Source organism: Marmota marmota, unplaced genomic scaffold (assembly GCF_001458135.2).
Source record: "Marmota marmota marmota unplaced genomic scaffold, marMar, whole genome shotgun sequence".
Lineage (NCBI taxonomy): Eukaryota > Metazoa > Chordata > Mammalia > Rodentia > Sciuridae > Marmota > Marmota marmota.
The window spans coordinates 20641048-20664074 of record NW_026000242.1 but is presented as its reverse complement, the minus strand read 5'-3'; the positions used below and the strand labels follow the sequence as shown (position 1 = coordinate 20664074).

General features: G+C 34.6%; 1 protein-coding gene and 1 long non-coding RNA gene across 11 annotated transcripts in view; both read left to right on the top strand.

The window, feature by feature from the left end:
• Window positions 1-6416, top strand: part of LOC125613927 — an 8821-nt gene extending 2405 nt beyond the window's left edge. The window contains exons 2-3 of the long non-coding RNA XR_007344522.1: window positions 3418-3420; window positions 6277-6416. This is a non-coding gene — a long non-coding RNA (uncharacterized LOC125613927). The remainder of the gene's footprint in view (window positions 1-3417; window positions 3421-6276) is intronic.
• Yap1 (Yes1 associated transcriptional regulator) overlaps window positions 1-23027 on the top strand; it is a 110270-nt gene that overhangs the window by 30920 nt on the left and 56323 nt on the right. For all 10 annotated transcript variants that reach the window (XR_007344519.1, XM_048795768.1, XM_015489955.2 and 7 more), the window contains exon 2: window positions 11252-11367. Coding sequence is in view for 9 of the 10 variants with exons in the window: in XM_048795768.1 (XP_048651725.1) it covers window positions 11252-11367 (116 nt within the window). In the remaining variant the exon portion in view is untranslated. The remainder of the gene's footprint in view (window positions 1-11251; window positions 11368-23027) is intronic.

Here is a 23027-nt window from a genome sequence, read left to right as displayed (position 1 = left end):
TTTTTTTTTTTTAGTTTTGCTTTTTGCTGGTTCAGTTATCTATGATAAACCTGTGGTCCAAAATTATTAAATGGAAATTCCAGAATTTCATCAGTTTTCAATTTTAAGCTGTTCTGAGTAGTGTGATGAAATCTCTTGCTGTCCCGTTCCTTCATGCCCTAGATATCAGTTGTATCTTTTTCCAGCACATCCATGCTGTATATGCTCTTTGTCACATAATAGCCATGTCAGTATCAGACCACCACAGTATCACAGTAACCCTTACTTTATTTAATAATACTCCAGCATGCTAGAGTAGTGATGTCAGCAATTCAGATATGCCAAAGAGAATCTGTAAAGTACTTCTTATAAGTGAAAAGATAAAAGTTCTTAATAAGGAAAGAAAAAAGTATATGCTAAGATTGCTAAGACCAATTGTAAGAATAAGTCTTCTAAAATCTGTGAAATGTGTGGAAAGAATTTCCAGCTAGTTTTGCTGTTACGCCTCAAACAATTTATAGCCAGTGTGTATAATAAGTGCTCAAATTAACGTGAAAAAGACACTGAAATGTAGGGTCAAGTTTTATCTGTGGTTTGGGGTATCCACTGGGGGTTGAGTAATATATTCCCCTCTGCAGCGGGGAGCTACATACATAAAAAGGACCTGACCATGCACCAAAGGAAGATGATTGAGCCAGGCTAATGCTTGAATAACTGAACTCCTGCAAAAGCAAAACCTCTGGATAGGACTTTAACTACTTGTATGCATATTCTGGGGTTGTTTTTCCCCTCCCTTCCTGTTTAACCAATGGCTTGAGTTTGCTATTCTGTGCCTTGCCATAGTGTAAAAGAAAAGAAAGTGAAATTTATTGACGAAGGATGATGGTGAGATAAGCCATGACAAACAATTGCCTCATAGTAGGCTTAGAAGCTTTCAAAACTGAAATATTTCTATTCATTTTTGTTTTCCCTGTACCCAATTCTGTGCGTAGTATTAGGAAATTGAATGTTTGAATGCAAATAACACACTATAACTACCATCATTATTTTGGAAAAGTCATTAATAAATAAAGTCATTAAGAAAGTTTTATTAGTTGGGTCTAAACAGATTATTGCTTCCTATGTTGATGATTTCTTCATAGCTTTTACATGGTTTTGGAGGTTGCCCAAACTAGCAGGGTTTTTTTGTTTGTTTGTTTTGTTCCCTCCCCCCCCTTTTTTTGTTTACTACTATCCCTCATCTTCTTCAGAAACAGAAACTTATTTGTCATGAAACTTATTTGGGTATTTTCAGTTGTTTAAGAAAAAGTCAGTTTTGTTTGTCATTTTCCTAATTCTTTTTTTTTTTTTTAATAGAGCTTTATAATGATATACAGTAGTTGGGTTCATCCCAACAGACTTGCACATGCATGAAGTACAATTCCAGTTTATGCTCCCCCCTTTTCTCTCCCTTTCTTTCTACCTGTGCATAAAAATGAAGTTCCCTGTGGTATATTTATACGCACATAGCATGATTTTTAAAATTTTTAAAATTGTTGATGGACCTTTATTTTATTTATTTATATGTGGTATTGAGAATCAAACCCAGTACCTCACACATGCTAGGCAAGTGTTCTACACTGAACCACAACCCCAGCCCCCAGGCAAGCCTTCTTAAGAGTGGACATTGAGATGGCTTTGTAGACTTTTGAGAGGAGAGGAGTGGAGAAGGAAAGGAATTGAAGAGAAACTGTGTGAACAAAGGCATAGAGACATGAAATAGTGATTAATAGTTGAAGTTCTCCTTGAGGTGTGATTTTTTTTCATATTTTAAGAATTTTAGAATACTAGAATCTTACCTTTCCTCCACTTGGGCTTCATTTTTTTTTTTTTTTTTTTTTTTTTAACTACAAGATAACACTGAATTTATTAGGTACAAATGTTCTGGAGATTCAGAGGAGGAAGACAACTAAAGTTTAAATTGTAATGGCAGAGTTAAGCATAGAAACAGATCATATTGCTCACAAAGTTGAATATTTTGTATCTGGCTTTACATAAAATGCTAGTTGGCTCCTTATCTAAGGTGCCATTATCTAATGCTATTTTTTATATATGTATATATTATTTTTATTTGCAAAATAAAAAAGTGTTAACAAACACTGCAGATAATACACACGTCAGGCAAACCATTTAAAAAAATATCTGCAGTAGTCCTGTGTATAAAAATTATTTATTTATTATTTTTCACTAGTAACTTTTAATTAACCTAAGATTCCATCACCTATTGCACATTAATTTGTTACTTATTTGTAACTTGTTAAACCCGAATGTATTGATAATTTGAATGTAGCCATAAATATGCAATGGATGTGGTTCCAAGTTTATAACTAAATATGAGCCAAAAGACTGAACAATGTTGACCTCAGATACTATTTTACTAAACAATGGTTGCATGGATAAAATGTTTCCTTTTAGCACAGCAAGCCATTTCTTAAGTGAGGTATTCTTGTTTAATATAAGCCTATCACATATCACAGCTGCTAAAACTGAGGTCCAAGAAAGTCAATGAACTTGACAGATTGGATAACTTATTTCTCAGGTAAATCTCTTGCCTTTCCACCAGTGTCCTGTTTTCCTTTCTGACTGTGGAACTTCTGAAGATGTTGTCAAAATTTTAAAGTTACCCAAATAATTTCCCTTAAAGTGATAACTAATAACAAAACATAAATAAAATAAATTTTATATACCATTTAACAAGTAGTTAAAAGTAAGACTATGCTTGGTATTTACTTGTATAGAAGCAATCTGATGGATTGATATACATATATCTTTTCATCCTAAAAAATGTGGCATTGAATATTTAAGGTTGTCAGGTTACTCTCCAAGTTACTTTGCTATCTTGGATATAAATTTTTTAGATGATTAAAGACATTTTATAGTGTTAACCAACTATTGTTGAAAGTAAGTAGTAAAGAAAATATCTAGGATTCTTTCACTGTTTGTATTATTTTCATCAAAATGGCCTGATATGGGGAAGGGTGTCAGCAGCCGTTTATGTTAAAAATTCCATACATGCTTTAGCTTGGTGAAGGCCTTTTACCTCCTTTTCTCAGAAGTGTTTGGTATAGATTTTCTTGACTATCTTCCTGGTGATTACCATTTGCTAAAATGTTTTCCAGGCTATCAGACTGATCCTGTATTAGTAGTTGTAGCTTGAAGACATGTTGTATTGATAAAAATCGAAAACTTGAATGTAGCCATAAATATATAATAAATGTGGTTCCTTCGCAGTAGACACGAGCCAGAAAACTGAACAGATCCTTATTTGGATGCCACTGGTGACTGATGTGGCCACAGAAAGTTGATTATAGCATTGTTTGACTGCCTAAACCTGTCTTCCTTCCTGTTCCTTTACTGAAGGCCTTGGCCTAAGTCATGTCATGGTCAATTTGGTCAGAGTTGGTACTCAACACAGTTGTTTCCATGTCTTCACAGGGTTTACAACCCTTAGATAGACATAGACCATTATAAAATGAGAGGATGATACTGCCAAGGTCTTTAGTTTGTAATAAAAAAATTTCACTTCTTTTTGACATTGTTTTTTTTTTAATATTTATTTATTTATTTTAGTTTTCGGCGGACACAACATCTTTGTATGTGGTGTTGAGGATCGAACCCGGGCCGCACGCATGCCAGGCAAGCGCGCTACTGCTTGAGCCACATCCCCAACCCTCTTTTTGACATTTGATATGTAGTAGTTTCATTTAAATAGTATTTGCTTAGGAATATCAGTTTAAGCAAAACAATGGATTATGAGAACCATCTTTTGAAGTAGTTGAATTCCTAATATGACTCTTGGGTTAATAAATGTCTTTTTGTATCTAAGGGTCTCAGATTGTGAGTGAACATTTAAAATTGTTAGCTTGCTTATTCTTAATTTTTACTATTCTTCAAAGCACTCATGAGCTAATTAATGTCTTCCAGGTAATTGAGGGTGTGGAGGGGTGCTGGGGATCAAAGCCTGTGCTTCATGATTGCTAGGCAGGTGCTCTACTGTTAAGCTACATCCCTAGCCCCTCCCAGGGAATTCTGTAGGTTGATTGAGGACCACATTTGAATAACATTTATGGTAGACTTTCTGACACTTAAAAATTTTCAGAGCTGTTTCTTGTAGTTCTGGCATTTCTTTGTTCTTTTTCCTCTGAGGTGACTATATAGACATTATTCTGGAAAATCAAGAAAGTGTTGATTTCTGGTTTCTGTTCTCATTCCTATTATAGTGACATCTGTAATTTTCTGTATCATAAAAGGACAAATACAGTTTTTGAACTTTTGGGAGAAATTATTTCAGTCATGGCATTATGAAGAGAACGTTATTGAATATAACTTCAGATAAAAGTCATTTGGGTTCAAGCTGAAGAGAACTGTGTGTGTGTTTCAGGAAGTCTCCACTTGAGTTTTGGCATTATTCTCATGACTTCTCTATCTTCATTCCTTCCTTAGGGAAAAATCATTCCCAAGGGGAGATGTATATAAGCCTGCCACTCTTAAATGGCAACATGTTTAAATTATTATTTTAACTTGATTTTCAGATAATGAGTGAATAAATTTTATTCAATCTAAGGCTTTAAAGTCAATGTGTATAATTTGCAGAGTATAATTAGTTGTCACATTTGTTTTTAATGTTTTTGTCCACACTTGTTTCTAATTTTAGCTCATTTTTAAGCATTTAGCAATAGCCTACTCATTTAAATTTTAATTTAAAATTTTGGTTTTTGGTGACATAAAAACTGTTGTCATAGAGGCAAAGTGTTAAAAAGTTATCTCATCCTTATCAAGGAATTATAATGTATATACATCTGAACTTTTTGAGGGTTCTAAAAATAGTCCATAATAGACATATACAAATATAAAAAGCATATGGTTGTGGCTTAGGAACTGTAGCTCGTAGAAGGATTAGATTGAACAATGCATCATTGTTCATAGAGTCAATTAAGCGTGTATGGTTAGCTGGTTTGGGAACAGTCTCTAGCATGTGACTCTATAAATAACACTTGCACAACAAACATGGGCTTGATAAGTGAGCAGTAAATCTGGGCTGATTGCCCACTCCCAATACTGCTATCATAGTATTTTGAGGCCAGACAGCAATAATAGAAGTTTAAAATTAAAACATTTTTCACACCCATTTTGTATTCTTAGTTTTCCAGTTTTAATATTGTTTTCCTGAAAGTCAGATAAACTTTTCTTAGTAAAAAAAAAAAATCGTCAGTTTGGTCACTTGATTTCTCATTAGCTAGTTGAGTTTTGTGGTCTCAAATAAATTTAAGTCTAAACTTTCCCACTTTTTTCTGGGTGAAGATGATTTAGTTGCCTCGAGTCTCTGGCATAAAAGCAGAGCACATTTATTTTATCTTATTGGAAAAAGATAGACATTTCAAATAGTGCCCATTATACAGCCAAAATTACCAGTCTAGGCAGCAAAAATGAGTTCACAAAGGTATATTTAACATGGTGTCTGAACTTGTTCTTGCCAGAGTGTTTGGTTTTGCTTTGTTTTGGTTTTGGTTTCAGTTTGATTTTTCCTCTAGCAGTACAATGAAGAAAGTCTTAAAGGTGTGTTAGGAGCTTCAGTTCTTGATAGCTGCATTTTAAGAATGTTTCTGTTCATAAAGTTCATAGGTGATAATTATTGAATTCTTATCAGACATCACAGAATCTTAGCAGAATTGGAAGAATTGGCTTAAAGGTAGCTGTGCAAGGGTACAAATAATATAAAATTATGTTTCTGGGATTTTGTGAAAATAGACTTTGCAAGTTTTATTGTTTAGAAAACATTTTCAAAAGTGAACTATGGAAAGGGGATAAAATATCCAATATAATTAGGTTTATATTTATAACAGCATCATTTTACTGATATTAGTTCTGGATTTTAACCAACTTTGGGTCATTTTGAGATTGAGAGTTTGAGAGGATCCTTTTTAAGTTGTTGGTTCTGCCCTCTTTATGTCTACTATATAAACCATATAGTTCTTTTTAAAAAAATTTTTATTTGTTTTAATTAGTTGTACATGACAGTAGAATGCATTTATGCACTTTGATATCCATAGATGAGGTATAATTTCTCATTTTTCTGAGTGCACATGTTGTAGAATCATATTGGTCAGTGCAGTCACAAAATACATAAAGTAATAATGTCTGTTTTGTTCTACTATTCTTCCTGTCCCCACAACCCTCCTCTCCCCTCCCTGTACTTCCTCCTACCTAATCTAAGGTAACTATTCTTCTGTAGTGCCCTGTCTGTTCCTCTTTTTTAAGTGAATTAGCATCTGCGTATTAGAAAAAACATTCAGCTTTTGGCTTTTTGGGATTGGCTTATTTCACTTAGTGTGATATTCTCGAACTCCATCCATTTACTGGCAAATGCCATAATTTCATTCTTTTTTAAAGCTGAGTAATGTTCCATTGAATATATATACTACATTTTCTTTATCCATTCATCATTTGGGGGACACCTATGTTGGTTCCATAGTTTAGCTATTGTGAATTGAGCTGCTGTAAACATTGACGAGGCTGCATTAGTGTAGTATGCTGATTTTAAGTCCTTTGGGTATAAACTGAGGAGTGGGATATCTGGGTCAAATGGTGGTTCCATTCCAAGTTTTCTGAGGAATCTCCACCATACTGCTTTCCATAGTGGTTGTACTAATTTGCAGTCCCACCAGCAATGTATGAGTATACCTTTTTCCCCACATCCTTGCCAACATTTATTGTTGCCCGTATTCTTGATAATTGCCATTCAGACTGAAGTGTGTAGTGTTTATAATTCAGAAATTTTTCAACCTTTTAAAAAAAAACAGTTGAGCAAGTCTCAAAATAGTCTCTAAGGCAGTACTACTTATTCTTTAAGATTGCCTGTGAATCTTATTAAACTGCAGATCTTCATCAGTAGATTGAAATGGAGCCTGATGTTCTGTGGTTCTGACCAGCTCTCAGGAGTTATTAGTGTTCCTGGCCCTAGGAAGAGGGCCACAACCTTTATCACACTATTAGAATCAATATTAATCACTAACTTTTATTTTGCTAACTTTACCTTAATTCTGTGGTACTTTGATAAATTAGCAGCATAAAATTAATCCTAAAATTTGAGGGTACATGTAAGAAAATCTCAACATTTTCCTGTTACTATAAAGCCCATTTTCTATTATGTTAACCAGTCTCCTGTAGATAATAAGATTCAGTACTTGAAAATAAAACAGCCAAGAATTTGAAGTTTTAGAACTTATTGGGATGATCTATAGCTGGTACTTAGAAATGTTGCTTGTTCTCTACCTCGGTTTAAATTGACAGGGTTGATCATCTTCTAGCTTAAGTTAAGAAATATTTGTACAGAGAAGTTTCCAACAATTATATCTTGGTTATAGGAATGAAATTTTTCTTTTATTCTCAACTTACTTTATAGTTATTCTTCTAGGAAGTAGTATGTCTTCGCTTGCTGGATTCCTTTTCTAGTTCATTCCTAACTCTAACAGGATAGCTTTGTGTAGATTGAACTAATCATTTAGAAACACTTTGTTTCAGTTCCCTGCATCAAAATCTAATGTGTCTACTTAAGGCATCTTTTTATCATCTACCAGATGAAAACCAAATTCCTTTTAAAGCTCTTAAAGCCCTAGATCTCTCATCCTCCCTTGAATGAACTCTTAAACATATTTTTGGCCCATTCACCACAGTTTTTCCTATTCTAAATGTCAAGCTAGCAAAGGAATGAAGCCAGGAAAACTGTTTGAGGGACTTTTGTATACCAGGAGCCATAGTCCTAGTTGGTTTTATAAATGTTACTGAATTTAATCCCCATAACCCTAGGAAGTAAGGAAATAATGTGAGGCCTCCCCCTTCTTTTTCCTTTGGTACTGGGGATTGAACCCAGGGGCACTTTACCATGGAGCTATACCTCTAGTCCTTTTGGGTTTTATTTTGAGACAGTGTCTTGCTAAATTGCTTAGATTGACCTCAGACTTGGTAATCTTCCTGCCTTAGCCTCCCAAGTTGCTGGGATTTCAGGTGTGTACCAACACATTCAGCAAAATCAGTCCCATCATACTGAAGATGAAGCAGATTAATAAATCTTGCCTGCACAATCTAGATTGTCATTGACAGAGCTGGAGTTTTAATATATGTCTATCTTACTTTTCCACAAAAGGTAGCCACGTGGGTCTTTAAAAAGTCAAATAGTTCTTTGTGGTTCAGTTGGGGAAAGATTACATGAGGAGCTTCAAGAAGTAATAGCAAATCTTTCCAAAGTATCAGTGATTGATATTAAGTATGTATAGTTGACAACACTGTTGATTTACATAAAGGATTTTTTTTTTAAAGCAACATAGGTTGTCTAAGCCCACTTCAGGTACTTGTCTTATAAATCAGTATTTTCAGAGTTAAAAATAGAAAATAATTAGAAGGATTAATTTATCTTGTTCCTAAGAACAGTCTAATTGATAAATGTGAAATTCTACATTCTTTTCAAGATATGTAAATAAATTATTCTCTGCTACTGTTTTTGGAAAGAAAAGGCCATTGGATATATGACCAAGTTAAACCCTGTCATCTCACTCTATCTGGGAAACAATAAAACTGACTGATAAAACTCACACAGCTATACTTGGACCAAGGTCTGTGTCCAGCAGCAGCCTTTCCCTACTGATTTTTGTATCTTTCACATTGTATAATTTGGTCTTTCATATTGGAAGACTTAGCAAAATGTAGGAACCCCAAAAGGCAGAAATTCTTAAATAAATCATTCAAATAATGACTTTGCATGATCCCACTAGTTAATTAAGGATACAGTATATAGAAATATTTAAAAAGAGTTTATTATCCTTCTGTGAGATGTAAGTCTTGTAAAACTCAAACCTGGACCTTCAACACATAGGGGTTCTGATCTTAGGAAAGGTGACAGTTTTGTCATTGCCATCAAATTGGTGGGGAAACCATTAAATGCTACCTGAAATCTTACTTCCTTAGGACTAGAGTTCAATAGTGAGGATGATGATGTGTCATTCTGAGTCTCTCAGAAGAATTGAAAAAAAATCACTTAAAAAGAGGATGGAGCCTGTGGGTTTAGCTCGGGGGTGGAGCTTAACTAGCATACACAAGGCCTTAGGTTTGCTCTCCATTTCTGAAGCAAAAAAAGTTCCTACAATTTGTTAAGATTAAGTGACTTGGCTCACATGGAAGATTGAAAGGGAAGAGGAACACACCTTTACTGAGCTTGATGAAAACTTGGTCTTTTAGAATAAAGTGTTTAGATAACAAAACTTGAATAAAGTATGTCCTGTATTGTCTATACCTGAACAAAAGCTAGTGCTGCTGCTATAAAACAGATACAGACACTGAAAAAAGAGTTGCTGGGAGGAGACATTGCATACTTCGCTAAATAAATAAATATTTTTCTTAATATTTATAGTTCTGTAATAGCCTTAAAGTGGCAGGTACCATTGTCATCCCTAAGTATATAGACCCTTCCTAATTCATCCCCTTTCTGCTTGCTGAGAAGCTAAAAGAACTCTTCTCCAAATCTAAGGCCTATTCTGAGTAAATGACCCTTTCTTACTATGCTAATGATAAGGTAGAATTCCAGTTCTATTTCCATATAGTTAAGACACAGGATGTCATTTCTTAAGGATTTTCTTGGTTATTTGTCATGGGATGACTCAAGAAGTAAGAACTCAGATTTAAAATTTTAATAACTACAAATGATTTTGAGATTTCCTTTTGGAAAATGACTCCATTTCTCTCTCCCATTTTAAAAATAATGAGTTCATAATTATTTAATAATAGAGAACCCTAGCAAAGCAAAGTGGTCTATTTTCTACTTAATTTTGTTTTTACTGTGCCACATGTTGAATGCAGGACTTCGCACATGCTAGGCAACACTCTACTGCTGACCTACACCTCCAGCATAGCAGAATTGTAATATGATTTTATTATTGAAAATAAACACTGATAAAACATTTTAATGTTTTTTTTTCCTATACGCTTTAACTACATACATGTACTCTTTGTTTTTTTTTTTTCATATGCATGTATTCTGTGTATTCTTTTTAGCAATTAGCCTTACGTTTTACATACTATTATATAACCTTTTAAAAACAGAATTATGAATGTTTTTCATGCTGTTAAATATTCTAAAATATTAATAGCTGCAAAGTAGTCATCATATGTAAACATATTTATTTAACTGATCTCCTATCATTGGACATTTACTGGCCTCAAAATTTTTGCTATTGAAAATGTGTTTCTTTTTCTTTTTTTTTTTAATATTTATTTTTTTAGGTGTAGGTGGACACAACACAATGCCTTTTTTTTTTTTTTTTTTAATATGGTGCTGAGGATCGGACCCGGGTCCCTGCCCATGCTAGTTGAGCGCTCTACTGCTGAGCCACAACCCCAGCCCCAGAAAATGTGTTTCTAAAGAGAAGTTCATGCACTCTTCTGGCTATTATTTGGAATAAATTTTTAGATAGTTTTATTTATATAGTGTTTGTAGTTTTGTTTCACTGAAACAATGAACCTTTGCTGGAAAAATAAAACTAATATTTATTGAAAGTCCATATACCAGTCACTCTGCTAGATGTCTTGTAGTTTTTATCTTTCATAGACTTTAGCTGTTTTCATCCCCAATTTTATGGGGATACATATATTTTACAGTAAGTTCTCAATATGGAGGAAATGTTTAGCAAGTAACAAAAATTTTGTGTAGACATACGTAGTTACTCAAATCATAGGAGAAAATTAAAACCTATAGATGAAGTTTTCAGTTATGTTTTAAAACTGGAGTATTTATTATAATTTGACTTTCAGGGTTTTGTTTTTGTTGTGTTGTACTTTTAAAAAGGGGTTTTAGGCCTAAAAATGATATGTTATTTGACATTCTTAGCTCTAGGAGAAAAAAGTGGGCAAGTCTCTTGTGAATCTTGAATTTTAGTTATATGATTACTGTTGTAGATGCTTGATTTACAAACTGCATTTTAATCTTTAAGTTAGAAGTAAGAAATAATTGTCTACTAGGTGGGAATTATTTTTCTTCACTTAAAATTCCAGGCATAACTTTTTCATATCTTACACTTAAAAAAATTTAAGAGGCAAATTTTGATGAAGAAACGTTGCAAAGGAAGAGTGAGAGCAGTGAAATAATTAGTTATTAGTCCTCATATCTACTCTGTTTTGATAGGGGATTTGTTGGGTATAGGGCATTGTATTTGTTAATCTAATGCAGTGGTTTGTTTTGTCTCAGTCACATTGATCAGACTACAACATGGCAAGACCCCAGGAAGGCCATGCTATCTCAGATGAATGTTCCAGCCCCAACCAGTCCACCGGTGCAGCAGAATTTGATGAACACGCCCTCAGGTGAGGAGACACTTTAATTAGAGCACAAAGAGTAATGTTTACGCATTGGTAAAATGTGATCTTGAAAATAGTCCTTATTCTTTTAAGGAAACTGGAGCATCATGATGTTAATTTCTATTCAGTTTCATTTAGAGACATTTTATTTCAAAACGTGTGTTGTATGATGGCCTCATTTAGGCATTAATCCATAAGGAGGCCAGTAACTGTAAGCCAGTAGTTACTAAAGTTTTGGTTCTCAAGTGAGTATCTCAGATTTCTAGTTTTGTTAATCATGACATGATTGTGTTTCATTCTGCTGCTAAGACAGATGTTTGGGGTCTTAATAAGCTATGGTATTTCTTTTTTAAAAAAAGGCGGGGGGAGAACACATAAAATTTATTATATATGGCCAACCTCATGGGAATATTAGACTCCACACTATGGAGTTCTTAACCTACCTTTTAATAGATATTTATTCTATCCTGAAAATACCTAGGAGGAAGTAAATTATGGAACACCCCCCCACCACCACGAAGAAAAATCGTTCTTACTCCAGGTCTGGCACATTCAACACATCTCTACCTTTTTCACTAAAGATAAACCTGAGAAAAACTCAGATTCAGTTATTTGGTAATTTACTTGAGTCTGCAGGTTTTTTTCCTTCCTCTTATTTTGCAGTTTAGTTGAATTTGCAGTTTTTCTCATATATATTATGGGGAATAATAATGCCCCTTATGATAGAGAAAAAGATATTAAAGGAAATAATCTAGTAATACTTCTTTAGGTACCAAGAATATTACTAAGTATAGAATAGGTACTAAGTGGAAGTTAATTTCTTTACCTTCCCCAATCAGGTACTGTCCGACAGCCTCTTTTTACTTTTCAGGTAGGTCCAAAACCACAAGCTAGCTTATTATGCACCTTTGTATGTAATAGGGAAAAGTGTTTCTTCCTCTGGCCTGGATTTCTGATCATTTTTTTGTCCCCCACACTTATCTCCATGCTGGGTACTTGGATCAGGGCATAGGTAGCAATAACCAGTGGTTAAGTTGACTTTCTCCTTTACAACCTAGCCATTTTTTCTATCCAAAATATTGGCTCTGATACTACCAATAATAGCAACTGCAGTGTAGATTTTTCTCAAACAACAACCTTTGGAAAAGGACTGCTAAGTGTGGGAGAGTATAGTCCTATTGGTTGCTGGGGAAGATTCTTTGAGTAGTAGTGCTCATAGAATTAATAGTGGCTTTTTACTCCTGAAGATAATGCCAGTTTGTGGGAATGTTTCTGTTGTTCCATACTTCTTTTAGTTTGGGAGGATTGAAAACTTGAATTCTGAAAGTTAAAAGCTAAAAATGAACAAGGCAAAATTTGTGATTAAAATTTTCTTGTCACAAATTTATTCCTTATTCCTTAATAAAAATTCCTTAAGCCTTTAGTTACTATATAAATATATTTTTTTATTCTCAGAATCTGTTTTATATGTGGCATTTAATTTAACTCTTAAGATTTTTAGAGGCAAATTTATGCATGTATTTTTGGTTTTACTTTGTAATTTTTTTTAATTACCAAATTTTCAAATAAAAGTTGTAACATTTGCTTTGTATTTATGATCAAAAAGATGATTCACAAATATTCCTTTAAAAGTATACCATTTAAATTATACTGAAGAAATTAGTAAAAGATAAAACATTCTGTGTCTTAACAGGGTTTTGATTTTTTTTTTTTTTTAGAACATTGATTTATTTTCTTGTTACATTTTCTGATGTAATAGTATAAGAAAATGGGAGTCTTTACATTCGAAGTTATGTTTTAATCGAGGGTATGTGGGTGTTAAAATAATTACGTATGTTTTATTTCAACTGTGTTATTTTTAAAATGTTTTGTACTCTGCATATAAATTAGTTGGCATGCTTACTAAAAGCTGTATTTAGTAAGGAGACAACTTTGCTGGAAATAATTTCACAAAGTGCTAAGAAACGTAACTGTGGGGCTGGGATTGTGGCTTAGTGATGGAGAACTTGCCTAGCCACATGTGAGACACTGGATTTGATCCTCAGCACCATGTAAAAATAAATAAATAAAATAAAGGTATTGTGTCCATCTACAACGATAACAAAAAAAAAATTAAAAAAAAATACAGCTGGAGGGTTAGAAATGACAGCGAAAAAGCATGAAGAGAAGGCTATGGGTAAGGAAAGAATTGAAATGCAAAAAGCCACCTCCATAGACTTGAGCATGTTTAAATAAATGGTGATAAGAGGTATTTATTAATAATAATGATAGTAACAAGTTCTATTTCTATGCCAGGCATTCTGCAAAAGTCACATTGCAGTGTCTCATTTAGTCCTCATGATGGCTATTTATTAGGTGGTGTTATCACTCACACTTTTGTATATTAGAAAACTTGAGCCTAGGTGTGGTAGTGCTTACCTGTAATCACAGTGACTTGGGAGACTGAGGTAGGAGGATTGTAAATTCAAGGCCAGCCTCAACAACTTAGCAAGGCCTTAAATAACTTAGTGAGACCCTGTCTCAAACTAAAAAGGGTTGGGAATGTGGCTTAGTGGTTAAGTGGTACCTGGTTCAATCCTGCTACAAAAAAGAAAAGAAAAAGAAATAACAACAACAAAAAACCTTGAATAATTTTCTCCAAATCACACAAATTTTAAATAACAGAAGCCAGATTCAGATTTTGGTAATGGGCTTCCTGATCCTATGCTCCTTATCTCTGTATCTGAACCATGGATAGGATAAGTAAACCCTTCAGAGAAAGCAGAAGGGGATAGGACCTCATATGTTAGAGGCACTGTTTAAAAATACTAGTAGATGTACTAGGGAAACATTTCTTCAGAAGGTGGGGGAATGTGGGCATGGTGTTTACTTAAGAAGGTTGTTTCTAATAAAAAAACACTGTCCTTTAAAAAGGAGAAAATATTTGAAGAGAATGCTTGAGGTCATTGCCTTTAATGGAGATGGTCAGACAGCACAGTGAGTTAGGAAAGGAAGAGACTAATTAACATGTTGTGTACCTAACCTAAATAGTAAAAAAAAAAAAAAAGTCCTAAAAAGATAAAGGAGTCACCAAAAGTTTTGCAATGAAAACGAGGTATTATATTGGATATACATACAGTCATACCTTGTCATTCCTTAGTGATTGGTTCCAAGACGACCCCTCCCACCTTCCCACTTCACGGATATCAAAATCTGCAGATGTTTAAGTACAACCTAGGCATATCACCTCCTGTATACTTTAAATCATACCTAGATTACTTATACCTAGTACAGTGTAAATAGTTGCTAAACTATTGGTTATTAAATAATGACAAGGAAAAAAAATTATACACTTTTAGTACAAATGCATTTTTTTTCCCTCAAAAATTTTCCATCCATGGCTGCTTGAATCCATAGATGCAGAACTCATGGATAATGGGGCCAACCATATCTGAAAATTCCCAGAATCAGACAAATTTAAGTCAGGATTATTTTGAGTTTTGTCACAAAAATACAAATGGAGGCATAGCTGTCAAATCAAGTGCTTAGGCTATTGATATATCTGTGTAGTGTAGGCTTTCTCAGAATTATAAGAACTTCTTTGTCATTCTTCCATTTCAGTGGATTTTTAAGAATAATGAGGACCTATGTATGGTATTTATACACTTTGGAATGAGTGTCACAGAAACTGTAATTTTTCCTTAGTGCCAGGGATTGAACCCAGAGCCAAAGTGTGTGCTCTTCCACTGAGTTATAAACCCCCAGCCTCATGGTAGTTGTAATTTTGATATATCTCAAATTATATAAAATTATAATCATGGCTTTTGATAAGATTTCAATCTAGGAACTTCTGTTTATCTAGAAAGCAGCCCTGAGATGTGGTGGATGTGTCCTCTCTAGTGAAGCACACAACAGTTTCCTAAATAGTTTAAAAAAAAAAATGATTTTACTCTTGTTCAAGAATTGAGCGCCTTTTGAGATAGGGTCTAGCCAAGTTGCTGAGGCCAGCTTTAAACTTGAAATCATCCTGCCTCTTCACATTTTTTTGACTACGTAATTTAACCCAAATTGCCTAGTTTTGCTTTTTTTTATATGGCAGCAGAATGCATTACAATTCATATTATACACATAGAGCACAAGTTTTTCATCTCTGGTTGTATACAAAGTATATTCACATCATTTGTGTGTCTTCATACATGTACTTAGGGTAATGATGTCCATCTCATTTCACTATCTTTTTTACCCCTCTGCCCCCTCCCTTCCCCAGCCTCCCTCCCCTTTGTCCTATCTAGAATTCATCTTATCTCCCATGCATCCCCTCCCAGCACCACTATGAATCAGCCTCCTTATATCAGAGAAATCATTCAACCTTTGTTTTTGGGGGGATTGGCTTATTTCACTTAGCCCTAGTTTCCAGTTGGCACCCATTTACTGGCAAATGCCATCATTTCATTTTCTTTATGCTGTGTAATATGTAATATTCCATTGTGTGTGTGTGTGTGTGTGTGTGGAGATCACATTCTCTTTATCCATTCATCTGTTGCAAGGCACCTAGGTTGGTTCCATAGCTTAGCTGTTGTGACTTGAGCTGCTGTAAACATTGATGTGGGCCATTGACTCTAATCAAAGTAGTGGGTTTCTCTTCTGGCTTTCAGAATCATTTATTTTCTTTCTGGTATAGGCAGTGTAGTATTAAATAAATAGATTTCTTTTACTTAGAAATTTTCTGATTCTTCTGAAAATTCTTGGTTATTATAAGACAAAACTTCTAAATCCATATATTATAATAATATATGGAACAAGACTACACCAAAGTGAAATCAAATAGACATGAAAAAACAAAGCCAGTTCAGTAAAGAGACTGAGACTGTATCCTATTACTTTTCACCTCCTATCTCAAATATCTGTAATGTTTTTTTGAACAACCCCCCTCCCCCAATTCTGGAAATTCACATAAAATAAGAAAAGATGGTAAGTGGGTAGCTCAGTGGTAAAGTTCTTGCCTAACATGTGAGGGTTTAATCCCAACACTGAGAGAAATGAGGGAAGGGAGAAGGAAAATAATAAAAGCTAAATAATAATTGAGAATCAGTATAACCAGTCCTATAAAAACTTGGTTCATTTGCTTTTGACTTATTTGATAATTGAGTTCCTGGAAGATGGTTAGTAATAAAGGAACAGCCATCATTTTTCGTATTTAAAAATGTAGGTCAGTCCATTTCTCCCCCGCCCCGCCTTTTTTTTTTTTTTTTTTTTGGTACTGGGAATTGAACTTCGGGGCACTCGACCACTGAGCCACATCCCCAGACCTATTTTGTATTTTACTTAGAGACAGGGTCTGAGTTGCTTAGTTGCCTCACTTTTGTTAAAGCTGACTTTGAACTCTTCATCCTCCTGTCTCAGCCTCCCGAGCTGCTGGGATCATATTTCATTTTAATAAAAGTCCAAACAGTAATATACAGAGAATATGAAGATTTTTAAAAATCTTTTTGTAAAATAGAAAAAGCAATACAATGATAATGTCCAATCAAATTGCTGATGGTATTAGATTTTCTCTAGTATAGGAGTTCTGAACTCTTTGTTGGCCAGTGATGGCCAACCGATGATACTTTGATATCACGGGTCTTGATTTAGTACATAATGAAGCATGCCACTCATGTCAGAGTAGCTGGTATCTTCTAGTTTATTCTGGTGGCAAGAGCTTTTAAATCTCTCCTGGGGATCACTCTTCATGTTACCTGATTCCAGGTATTTTTAGAGTATTAATTTCTTTCTTCCTTCTTTAAAGAAACCCAAATTAGTTGAGAGGTGGGTGTATATAGAATTATCAGTACTTTTTTACAGTGTTGCATTTTTTTAAAAGATCACTTTAATTTGAGAATCATGACATCCAAAATAACTAACACTCAAGTGTTTGGGGAATATTATGTTTGTATGCTGAATTAGATACTTAAGTATTTCAGGTAAGGTGATTCTTTCCTTTCTGCTTTCTTTTAGAAATTAGCTTCTAAAGCAAGAGGAAAAAAAGAGAAACTCAATATTATTGGTGTCTTGACCTGATCTTGGAGCACATATATTTAGTATTTTTTTTATGTAGTGGAAGTCTTTAAAAGTTTATTATTATTCTGAAAGTTATTAAGTTTTTAGTATAAGCACTGTTGCAAGGCACCTAGGTTGGTTCCATAGCTTAGCTGCTATTTTTACCAGGAAAACTAATTTAGAAGAGTAAGAGGATGCACTGTATAAGGAAAAATTTTAGATGTATGAATGTCATTGCTACTAAATAATTCTCTTAGTAAAATGAGTTAATAGGACTTAAAAATACAAATGTATATGTTCAACTTTTCTTCAGTGATTATTTGTATATTTTTTGAAACTTTGCTCAGCTTTACAGTGAGTGAAAAAGATTAAATTATTTACATTTAAGAGCAAGATCAAATTCCTGTTTTATTTCTTCTCTTGACAAGTGTCAGACTATTATTTTTGTCTTTCCCACTGATTTCTAAATCCTGGTTACTCAATTGCTACAATAATTTTGTGACTCATAAGAGGAATATTTGTGTGAAAGATTGAGATGCTAATTCTTTTAAAATGATGTCCATATACTACCATATATAGGCAGCATAAGTGAAATGGAGTAAATCCTGCAACAATAGACTATTCTAAAATAATACTTTCTTTTAGCGTTAAAGAGGCTGATAAGGCAGTGAAACTTGCTTTTTAAGTTAAGATTTTAATGAAAGATGATTGTTGTATTTGAGCAGTCTAAACAGGCTGTTTGATTTTGCTTCAATAAAACTTTAGAGAAACTAATTTTACTAAATAAGCTTACTAAAACTCTAAGCTATTTCTTCAAGTTAAAATATAATAGACTTGAGTTGCCTGCTTTTCTGAGCTTATACTTTATCTTTTAGTAAGTTCATCTAACGATGATATGACAAAGAGGAATGGTTTTTAATTGTCTCACAGTTTTGAGAATCTGAAAAGATTCATTAAACAAATATCAAATGTTATACTTTCTGCTAGGCACTGTAATGGCTACTGAGATTATATAGTAACAACAGACTTTTTATGTATGACAGTGAATGTCATGGCAGATGTGTGCACTGAATGCTAAGAAAGTATGAGAAACAAATGAATCAGTAGTGGGGTAGGAAACCTGAGAAGACTTCTTTAATGGGTAATTATGAATATAATGCATTCCACTATTGTCATGTATGTAAGAAATAAATAAATTTTTAAAAAAAGAAAGCAAAGGTGTGTCTATTCCTTCAGCCTACATTGAATATTTGGTACATGCTGAACTATTCTAAATCATGAGAATGCAGATTATAAACGAATACATAATGTTTCATGGAAAGAAAAACTTATGAGTTAGAGTGATTGACTGATGATGGAGTTGGTATTTTAGATAGCATCTCTGTTGTAGGCCCCTGAATTGAGGTCTTTGGAGCATCTGAAGGCACTGAGGGGGAAGCCTTGTGCATATCTTGGGAAAAGGAATGGAATATCCCATACATAGAACAACAGGCCCATCTGTTGGTCTGGTGAAAGGTAATGAGGAATCCATATTATTTCACAGATCATGTAAGTTTTGAACCAGGAGTAATGGGAAGTAAGTAAGTTTGTAAGCCACTCTTGTATTTGTTTGCCTGAAACAGATTTTTATCAGTGTATTTACAGTATTTTTAGTTTCAAGCTTTTAGGCCTGTACACAAAAATAATACTGTTCAGGAGGTTGAGGCCACTGTATCTATCCCTCAAGGCCAAGATGGGGAACATAGCTAGATACTCTAAACCCCATCTCAACAACAACAAAAAAAGACAGTCTCTGGGTTTATGACTTAAAGCTGCATGCTTCAGGTCAGTTTTCACCCGGGGGTGGGGTGGGGACAGTTACTCTGGAACTCAAGAGAAAAAGCTCCTTTGACTAAAACTTGATTTATAAACTGTTCTTACTTCAATAAGTGCATTTATTGCCCCATGTTTGACTTATTGAAGCCACAAAAAAGGTAGTGATAATATTTATAAAGTTCTTCAAATTTGTATATGACAGTTTCTTCCATTGTGTCTGCCTCATAACTTTAGTAGTATGGAGAGAACTTTATGAGGAATTGTTTAGGGCTTACATGGTAAAGCACATGAATTTCAGATATTTATGTTTGTGGAAGACTTTTGTAAACAAAACCCCAGAAGAATCAGGTGATTATAATTTTAGTCCCCTTTGAAAGTCACAACTCTACACATCCCAAAGTATTATAAACTGACCTGGCTGGAGTTTAGATAAATGTTGCCATCTTTGTCCTGAGCAACTGTGCAAAAATTTGAATACCCACTGGGGAGTGTGAAAAGACAAATTTTGGGGGGGGGTCGGGGAGGGGGTTGGGGAGGTGGGAGGATAAGGTATTGAACTAAGGGACGCTTAACCACTGATCCACATCCCAGCCCTTTTTATGTCTTGAGGCAGGGTCTTGCTAATTTGCTTAAAGCCTTGCTAAGTTGCAGAGACTGACTTTAAACTCAAGATCCTCCTGCCTCAGCCTATAGAGCCACTGTGATTACAGGTACGGACCACAGTGCCCAGCTGAAAAGACAAATTCTTCTGTATTCTAGGGCAGAATGATAAATTGTTCCTGTAATACTACTTCATGACCTCTAGTTAAACTCACTGTAGAAGAGTTAGCATAAGGGCTGGGGATGTGGCTCAAGTGGTAGCGCGCTCGCCTGGCATGCGTGCGGCCCGGGTTCGATCCTCAGCACCACATGTAAACAAAAATGTTGTGTCCGCCAAATACTAAAAAATAAATATTAAAAAATTCTCTCCCCCCCCCTTTGGAAAAAAAAAAAAAGAAAAGTTAGCATAAGACGATATATAATAAGAACCCAAGAAATCAAAGCAAATGAAGTTTCAGTTCACAGTTGGGGAAGAGCCTTAGTAGTAGGACAGAATTGAGAAAAGCTTCACAAAAATACTACATGAGAATAGAGTAGAATTTCAGGGAATGAAGAATGTTGGAGGCCAGGAGGAGAGGGTATATCAATGACACTGGTAGGTGCTGGAAAGACAGGAGTAAACAAGCTATGTTGCTGGAAGGACTGAGGCTGAATGATGACTAAATAGCTAAAGTGATGGAATCATCTTATCAAAGAGAAGGTACCTGATGCAGAAGGAGAGGGAACTATGTCAACCAGGTTAATGAGGAGTAAGTGGCAGTCACACCAGCAAGGGATGAATAGGTATTTATTAAGCAAAAAAACCTGCATTATTGAAAGTCCAGGAGGGAAGAGAGGAGAAATTTGTCTAACTGAAAGAAGACTGAGTGAGGATGGATGTAAAATGATAATGGAGGAATAGAATCTGGACTGTTGGATGTTTTCAGTATTTATACAGTGTTATAAAGACTATAAACGATAAACAACTTAAGATTTGAGAATTTTTCCTTTGAAAGTTTTATTTGAGGGACAAATGTAATTGATGTTTTAAGTAAAACTCAAAATATTGGAATGTATTTTGTGAAAGTGTCAGTATCTAGTTGGTGGAAAGGCCTAGTGTTGACCCTGTGAGAGGCCTTTTAAAGATAAGGGAATCATCTATATAAATATGATAGAAGCCATGGGATTTTATGAAACTTTCAGGAAAAGGACATGCTTAAACAATTTATTTTATTTTTAGTACTGGGGATTGAACCCAGGGACGCTTAACTACTAAGCCAATTCTCCAATCCTTCTTATTTTTTGAGACAGGGTCTCGCTAAGTTGCTTAGAGCCTGTAGGTTGCTGAGGCTGGCCTTGCTTTTGTGATCCTCCTGCCTTAGCCTCCTGAGTCACTAGAATTACAGGGATGTGCTACCATGCCTGGCTGGGGGGAAAAAACAAAAAACAACTTTTGGTTGCTGTTTATCATACAGTGTTCTGGAGAGCTAGACTGTCAAGTTTTGAATCCCAGCTCTGCCACTTACTAACTTACTGAGTGATCTTGGGCAAGCTAATTTTTTTGCCTTAGTTTCCTCATCTGTAAAGTGAGGATGATAATTGTACCTATTCATGTGGTTGTTAAATGAGTTACTATTTGCTAACAAAGAATTTAGATAAGTGTCTTGTGTATTGTAAGAACAGTCTGTGACTCATCAAAAATACAGAGACTAGAATTTCAAAACCAAAATTGGCAAGAATTTTAGGATTAGGTTCCTTTAAAGGATCACAAAATCTACTTTCTAAGGAAACAATTATGTGATAGCCCTATACTTTGAACTGTTCGTCATTAGTGTCCTGGGTGACTTCTTTATTCCTGAATTGTGGAGCAGTCATAAGGACAGGTTGATCATTTAACTTGTGATAGAGTTAATCAAGACTTCCTTGTTTGGTTAGACATTACAAATGGTTTTAGTAACTTATTACTAATGCAAGAGAATCCTTAGGTGAGAGCAGGAAGTTAATATTGAGTCATCAGCAGTATAATGACAGTATTTTATTTGTTTTTAAAATATTATAGGAAGTAGTATTTGTTACAGTAGATAAGTTACTAATCAAGCAGTACTAGTAAATCTCACATAAAAATTTTATTTTCCCCCAGGATAAATAATTCTAATTTTGTATTATTCTAATATCTTTTTTAAAAAAATTTATAGTTGTAGATGGACAGCATGCCTTTAATTAATTTTTATATGGTGCTAAGGATCAAACGCATTGCCTCACCCATGCTAGGCAAGTTCTCTGCCACTGAGCTACAGCCCCAGCCCATCTAATGTCTTTGTTTATCCTAATTCAGATTTCCTATCCTTTTTACATCTCATGAAAATGTTGGCCTCTTTTCCCCTCCCCTCCAGATATAAGACTTATTTTTTTTTTTACCTTCTTCCCCAAAAGGCTTTGGTGTAGAGATCATTCATGGTAGCGTAGCCTTTAACTCCCATCTTTTTCATGTCTAAAGACCTAGTTATAAAGTATGTACAAGTGAATTGGGATGAAAATATTGATTGCCTCTTCTGTCTTATCTGGAGGTTGTCCATGAATTTGAGGGAATTGTTATTAACCTTTAGTAGTACTAATCCCCCTTAAATATTACCCATTCAACTCTTTATTGGTTGAAATGAAGAAAAATTTTCTAGCCTATTTTTTTTAATATATATATTTTTAGTTGTAGATGGATACAATATCTTTGTGTGGTTCTGAGGAATAAAACCCAGTGCCTCACACGTGCTGGGTAAGCACTCTACCACTGAGCTACAACTCCAGCCCTCTATAGTCTGTTCGTCATCATGCATACTAAGTGAAACACTGTACCTTACTTGTTGATTATTTTGTCCCCTTCACACACACTGTCCTCCTCAATGTGTGTGTCCCCTACCTGGAATGTTCATGACCCAGATCATTCTGTTTTGGATTTGCATTGCATTCCAGAGTAAAGCTTAAAGATCACTGCTCATTACTGCTCATCCTGATCTGCATTTCTAAAACATGTAGGTTGTGTCCACCCACATTTATGCTGCCTTTCTTTTTTCCCCCTTTCCTGTGCTTATCATTTGTTAACACATTCTACAACATATAGTACAATGTTTTCTTGGCTAGAACAGAAAATGGGGACGATTTTGTTTATTTCTGTTATCATTGGGGCATGGAACAATGCTTGATTATATAATAGAAGCTTAATAAATACTTATTGTATTAAAGGATTTGCTATATCCCTA